At 53.3% G+C, this 6,996-nt stretch overlaps 1 protein-coding gene and 1 long non-coding RNA gene across 2 annotated transcripts in view; one reads left to right on the top strand and one right to left on the bottom strand.

The window, feature by feature from the left end:
- Window positions 1-2,252: 2,252 nt before the first annotated feature.
- Window positions 2,253-4,029, bottom strand: FOXB1 (forkhead box B1). The gene is made up of 2 exons (XM_063170154.1): window positions 3,674-4,029; window positions 2,253-3,239 (listed from the first exon to the last, which is right to left on the bottom strand). The coding sequence occupies exon 2, from the start codon at window positions 3,213-3,215 to the stop codon at window positions 2,253-2,255; it is 963 nt and encodes a 320-aa protein (XP_063026224.1). The 5' UTR covers window positions 3,216-3,239; window positions 3,674-4,029.
- Window positions 4,030-5,776: 1,747 nt separating this feature from the next.
- LOC134425488 (uncharacterized) overlaps window positions 5,777-6,996 on the top strand; it is a 107,536-nt gene continuing 106,316 nt past the window's right edge. The window contains exon 1 of the long non-coding RNA XR_010029694.1: window positions 5,777-6,310. This is a non-coding gene — a long non-coding RNA (uncharacterized LOC134425488). The remainder of the gene's footprint in view (window positions 6,311-6,996) is intronic.

Below are 6,996 nucleotides of genomic sequence, written 5' to 3'. Positions count from 1 at the left end.
CAGTTGTCTTGTAACTGTGCTGCAGAATGCCTCATCTCCAAGGCATCTATTTACTCACTTCGCTACATGGCTTCTCTGATTTTAAACAGTTGCAGAATCCTTGCAAAATCCCTGGCAGATTTGGGGAATCCTGCTAGAAAGTGTTCAGAATCCAGTTTTCATGGTATATACTTTGCCCTTACTTTTTAAAAGGGACTGTATGTTGAATTACAGAAAAACTGGTACAATTGTTTTCCTCTTTGCAAACTACCGGTTTGGGAAAGTGTTGATCAATAAGGATGGAGAAATTCTAGCAGTGGTTGGACTAACTTGTGCTTGGGCAGGTTTAAACGCCAGGTAAAAGGCTACAACAGCTCACTTTAACTCAAAAAAAAAAAAAATTCAGTGTTCTCAGTCCCAAAAAAGTAACTAATTTTTTAAAGATTTTTTTATGTTTGCTCTATATTGCAGAAGGTTACTAATTTTTACACTTTTTGGAGAAAATGCAGTTGGGAGTAAGTAGGTGATGAGTATACATAGGCGCAGGCATGAATGTAATATGTGGTTATATTCAGTATAAGTGTGTAGGGCACAAATGCAGGTGTGTGTGTATGCACAGATGTACAGATATAAATAAGTGTTAGATATAAACCCCACAGAACATGTTTTCCCTTTGCTAAACTGGTGATAATGACAATTCTAGCTAAGAAGTTGTGCTATATTAATAACTATATTTATACTAACCTTGCGTGAAAAGGCCGTTTAGATTATCTAAATATTGGAATAACACCATTCCTTCATCATGAACTTGTGTTTTTACTTTTCTCGCGTTAACTCTTTAAAAAGACAAATAAGAAACTAAATCTGAATTTACATATTTTAATGAGAAAATATTATTTGGACGACTAGGTTCATAATTTAACGTAGACACTTTTTAACCTTTGTCTTAAAACACACATGCTGGGAACAAGAACACCAACATTTTAAATGCCATGCTTATTCTGTACAAGAAAAAAAAAGTTTAAAAGAAATGTCCTTACAGTTTCAATAGACACGAATGCTGTTTAGAGGGCGTGTTCTTTTTTTTTTTTTTTTTTTCTCTTAACTTAAGCAGTTCACAACAGAACAACAAGTTCAGTTTCCAGCAAACTACCTAAAACTAGAAAGGAGTATATCAAACAAAAGTGCATTTTACACATTTTATAATCATTCATATGCACAAACATTTACAGTTTCCCTAGCCCCCTCTCGTCTGCAGAGCTCCAGCAGAAATCAGGAAGACCTCCAGAGTTTGTACCTGCTGTTGTATTACTTTTCCACATTTTATCAGTGACTTCAGCAGCTTTTCTTTAAGCTGTGTCGGGTCGTGTGCTTGGTAACAGGTTTGTATTTATTATAATTATGGTGGTTGTTTGGTTTTAAGCTATGAAGTAAATAGCTATAAAAATTTAAAAATAACAACAACAACCAAAAAAAAAACACCAACAAAGAAAACCTCATCTCCCCTAAACCTTGGGGTTAACCAGAAGTTAACAGACAAGTGAACTCCTCCTTCTCTTCCACCCGAAAACTACGGTAAACATCCACGTTACAACAGGTCCTGCCAAGGGACCTCAGCTGATGTACAGGACAGACGCGAGTTCGGTATTTACATTAACACGGGCGCTCTGCGAACGCGCTCGGCGCGGCTGCCCCGCTCCCGCCGCCCCCTCACCTGCGGCTCCCGCCCGGCCGCGCCCGCACAAAGGACACCGAGCCAAGCCGAGCCGAGCCCAGCCCGGGCTGCCTGGAGCCGGGAAACGCCGCTGCTCTCACGCCGTGACACCGCAGCCATCCTTGCTCGTGCTACTAGAGATTGGTCCCGCGTAAACCCCTGCTTTTCCCCAGACAAAAGAAGGGAAAGAGGCATCGCCGAGCCAGGCTTGCCTGGTCGCCGACAAGTCGAGGATGCCTGAAGTACTTTTGGAAAACCAGCGATGCCAGCGGCGGCTCCTACCGGGCGGGAGGGGGCGGGCCGGGCCGGCTCCTTTCGCCTCAGAAGAACGGAAACCAAAGTTCAGAACCAGGGGAGAAACCGAGCCGCGAGGGAGGGCCCGGAGAAAGGGAGCTCGGGCGAACCGCAGACCTCAGCTTCCCGCGGGGAGTTGTCTCTGCTTTCGAGGAAAAGAGTAGAGAGGGGAAAGAAGCGAAAGGATGGAGAGAAGGGGCGGGAGGAGGGCTCCGAGGAAACTTTGGGAGAAAGGGGAAGGCAGCGTCCGTGCGGGCGGCCCGGGTCAGTGCACAGCCACGGAGTGCAGGGCGGGCGCCGGGCTGGTGAGAGTCTCGCTGGGGGTGGCCGGGCTGCTTTGGCTGGTGGCCGTCTGCGAGGACGTGGGGCTCAGGGAGGGCGGCGAGTTCGAGAGGATGGTGGGGATGGGCGCGGGCAGGGCGGGCAGGGCTGGCACCGCGGCGGGGGTAGGCTTGATGGGGACGGGGATGGCCGGCAAAGTCTGCCCGCCGTGGCAGAGCGGTTTGATGGGCACGCCGTAGGCGCCGTACTCGCTGCTGGCCATGGAGATGGGGGTGGCGGTGTCGATCATGCCGGAGCCGTACATGTGGGGCCAGCCCGTGCCAATGGAGCTGCCCACCGTAGTCAATTGATTGGGGAGGGGGTAGGCGGCCGGCATGGGCTGCATCGTGGAAAAGGCGAGGCCCCCGGGCATCTTGTACTCTCTGGCGATGATGTTCTCGATGGCGAAGGGGTGCTTGAAGCTGGAGGGCTGGGACACGCCGAGATTGTACGTGGACATCTGGGGCAGGTGGGTGCCGGTGGCGGCGAGGGCGCTGAGGCGCAGCTTGGCTTGCTGCTGCAGGTACTGCGCCGCGTCCGCCGGCTTGCTGGGCGCCAGGTGGTCCGACTTGACCACCTTGAAGCGCTTGCGGCGGCGCAGGAAGCTGCCGTTCTCGAACATGTCCCCGCAGCTGGGGTGCAGCGCCCAGAAGCTGCCCTTGCCCGGCTGGTCGGGGCGGCGCGGGATCTTGATGAAGCAGTCGTTGAAGGAGAGGTTGTGGCGGAGGGAGTTCTGCCAGCGCTGAGTGTTCTCCCGGTAGTAGGGGAAGCGGTCCATGATGAACTTGTAGATCTCGCTCAGGGGCAGCATCTTCTCCGGGGAGCTCTGGATCGCCATGGCGGTCAGCGAGATGTAGGAGTAGGGAGGCTTCTGATCGCTGTAAGTGTTCCTGCCCGGGCGAGGCATCTTCGCTAGGCGACCCGCGGAGATCTGCAGAAGGGCAGCGACAAGGGGAGGGGGCGGCAGGAGGGGGTGCAGAGGTGAGTCCGAGAGGATTTGCACGGACACCCGGTCGGGTCAGCCGGTGGCTCTGGGGCCGGGCCGGAGAAAGAAGGGCACGGGGAAGGGGCACGGTGGATCTCAGCCCTGGAAACGGGGGACGCGGGGGGTGGGGGGGGGGGGGGGGAGTGGGGCGCAGATGAGGGCAGGAGAAAACAGCCCAGAGCCCTGTGCCGCCGCAGGGGGAAAAGCGATGTGCTTCACCCAGCTCCGGCCTCCCTCAGCCTGGCCTTCCCGCAGGAGCCCCCGTCCGTGAAGTTACTCTAGCGATAGCTCTGTCTTCTGGTCCCTGCGAAGGTGAAGGGGACCCCATCCCCTCCCCTCGACTCCCACCCAACTCCATGCCAGCCCCTGCATGTGCCCACCTTAAAGTTGCTGGAAGTTGACAGTCCGCATCCGGGACGCAGCTGGGAGTCCGGACTCTTTCCCAGCCCTCTGCTCCGGCGTGTCTCTCGCTCCTTCCGCGGCCACGCTGCTGCGGTTTAGTCCTGAGGAGGCAGCGAGCTGGCTTGGTTTTGGGAATCCTCCTGTGCACCCCTCCCTTCGCCTCCGCGGGCTGAATCAGCTTCTTTTACACCACCGGCAGCTGCTCTGTAGCAGAGGCTTGTTTGCTTCTCTGCAGCGGCGATGAGCTAACTAGTTGCCTCCATGTCCTTCCTCTAACCATCTGATAGTTTTATGTGGTGACATGAGCAGAAAAGACCCCTGTAGAGGCGCTTCATTAATGTGCCACTTCTTTGCTATCATATGACAATCGCCTTGGGAGCAGGGGGAGGGGAGCGGGGAGGAGGGGGCTGGAGAGAAAGGCATAATCTGGTTTCATTTACACCTATTTACATGGACACCTTGGGCCAATGGGAATCATTTCCATTTGAAGACAAGGCGAGGGGTGAAAAGGCTCCGCCAGCGGAATTGCAGCGCGATGGTACCCGGTGGCTGGGGGTGGGGGGAAGGTATGCACTAACCTCTATGTGGACTTTGCAGGAAGCTTAGTCTGCAATTCACACTTACAAATGGAAGTACTGAGCAGTGGGATGTTTGACATGGAAATTGCTTGGCTGTGGTATTCTGTTTGTTCTGCATTGTTATCTGATTTGTATTGTTGGCTAACTTAAGGCGACTGTTTCCCCTGTAACGAGGGACTTTCTCTTTGCCAAATCCGCTCTCCCCGAGCGGTTTTTTCGAGGAGCGGTGAGATCGGGGCTCCTCGGCAGCCGCCCCGGGAAGTCGGTCCCGTCCCGTCCCCTCCCGCCTCGCACCCCTGCCCAGCCCCTGCAGGACCGCTCTGCTTCCGCGGACCTGTTGGTGTCGAGAGCGGGAGCTGCTCTCAGTACCCCGAGCGAAGGGCTCACGGGCGGACACACGGTGTGCTCGGTCACCCGCTGCCGCTCTGCTCCGGCACCGGGGCTGTCCGGCCGGCCCCAGGCTGGGGGTCCCGCAGAGCTGCTCTAATGGGGCTAGCGGGTCCGTGCCAGCCGTCACCCTGCCAAACATCGTCATCTTGACGCCTTCCGGGCTCTGCGTGGTGTGTGTCCGCCTGCCCGCCTGCCCGTGCGCTCGTCGGCGCGCCCTTGTGCGTGTGGAGCAGGCAGGGCGCGGAGCAGCCGAGCTGCGGCTCTTTCGGCGCTCCCTCCTCCCCGGGAGCCAAGGCCCGATCCTGCCCCCGCTGCCAGCCGTGTGCCCGCCCTGGGGGCAGGATCGGGCCCGGAGGGTGCCAGGCTTGCCCTGGCACAGGAGGGAAGTTTGCGTGGTGTGTATTCCTGAGGCTGCCGCGCATCCCGTCACCCTAGAGCCAGAACTGGAGATTGACTCGGGAGCTGCGAGCCCGGGGAGGAAGAGCCTTTGTGGGGAATACACATCAACTCCATTAACGATGTTTTCGGAGTCGGTCAATAACTCACCAAAACGTAACTTAAACACGATGAATTTAGGAGATTAAACAATTTCATTAATATTGAAATGGCCGCTGAGGCTGAGCGCGCGCGCTTGAAATGCAAGCACACGTTTTTCAATATTAACAGAAGTACTTGAAAAGAAGAATAATGTCACCTTCTTAATTCAGCAAAAACAGCCGGGCTGGGGGAGGGAGAGCGGCGGCGGCTCCGAGCAGCGCGGCTGCTGAGACACGGAGGGACGGTCCCCATCAAGCAGGGCTCCCCCAAACCTGGCAGGGAGCCTCAAAACGCATTTTCACATCGCGACCAGCGCCGACCTCGTGGCTGTTAAACCGTGCTCCCCTCGTCCCAGCCCGGCTGCCCTCGGTCCCATCTAATCCCTCTCTCTCGGGGCAGGATGTCGTTTAGAGAATAATAAGTAAATAATTGTGTTTCTAGGAATCCGAGAAGCCGACGGGCCCCGCGCTGCCGAGCCAAGGAGCCCTTTTGAGGGGCTGGAGCTGCCACATGCCACCCTCTGCCCTTGCAGAGAGGGCCCGGCAGTGTTTGTGCTGCTCAGAGCCCGGAGTTGCCTTGCTCAGTTAATCGGCTCTGAGGTGCTTCATCCAGCCGGGCAGAGCAGCAAGGCAGCCTCCAAAAAAGATTTTTGCTTTTGAGGGGGTGGCGTGGAGAAGAGATGATGGGACGATGATATTTGTTAGAGGGTAGGAAAGACAATACTCTGAAATGAGGAGGGAGTCCTCCCAGCATCCCCTAACAGCAGAGAGAAGGCTTCTTTCTGTTTTAGTGTAGAGAGCCCCCAAATAAGTGGGTGTAAGGGACACTGCCCTCATACACACACCACACACCCAGCTCCCCATCCCCAGCTTCTAACACTCCCAGTTCAGGTCTTGTCTCTCGGCCCCAGTTCACTCCTGGGATGCCTATCTAAAAGACAGCTCAGAAAATCCACAAACTGACAAATACTTTTCCTCTTCTCTTTGCCGGTACCTTTTCTTTTCGAAGAAAGAAAAAACCAAACCAGCTGGTGCGAAAAGGAACCCGCAAGCTGTGAAGTTAAAGGAAAGTCGGCTTCCGTTGTCATTTGCTGCTCCGAGTGCAGACGAGGTATGGCTGTGAGGCGTCCGATGTTTTTTCCTGCTTTGTGGTTTTGGTTGTGGTTTTGGGTTTTTTTGGTTTTTTTTTTCGTTTGTTTGGTTGGTTTTTGGGGTTTTTTTTCCATTGCAAAGGAATGTGTGATTGGAGGGGTAGGGCAGCCGAAGTCCTCCCAGTAACTGATACCCAAAGTTTCATCTCATGCTAAGCAAGCAACAGATGATAGACTTGGGCAATGTAGGATTTAAAGGTAATGGTAGCATTTCCCTTTTATTTTAAAAGCCAGCATTAGGGAGGAGGAGAAAGTGAAGTGAATCCAAATCCATTGTGTGGAAAACCAAAACAAATAGACGTTTTTCTGAAGTCTAATTCAAATAAGCAGCTCAGAGGAAGTGTTGGGAAAACTATATAAAATACACATAAGTCAATTATATCAATGTTCAAACCCAATGGAAATCTATTTCATGCAAGAGCCATTCAGCCCTTGCATGGAGCCCATCATGGACCACCTTTCTGCATGGAAGGTTTGCAATAGCCCTCTTTCCCACAAGCAAGACCACACACGTTTACAGATTTGGTAATAATTTATGCTAATTTTCCTCCATAAATCCACAATTCGCCTCAGTGGCAAGCAGGGCTGTTGAGAGAGGAAAAGGAGACAGAAAAGTGACAAATACAATATTGATTTTGAATCCTTG

Source organism: Melospiza melodia, chromosome 15 (assembly GCF_035770615.1).
Source record: "Melospiza melodia melodia isolate bMelMel2 chromosome 15, bMelMel2.pri, whole genome shotgun sequence".
Lineage (NCBI taxonomy): Eukaryota > Metazoa > Chordata > Aves > Passeriformes > Passerellidae > Melospiza > Melospiza melodia.
The sequence above is the reverse complement of the archived record's forward strand: the minus strand, read 5'-3'. Positions and strand labels throughout refer to the sequence as shown.

Excerpts from the sequence above, each read along its gene's own strand:
- FOXB1 (XM_063170154.1), bottom strand. The coding sequence starts at position 3,215 with ATGCCTCGCCCGGGCAGGAACACTTACAGCGATCAGAAGCCTCCCTAC.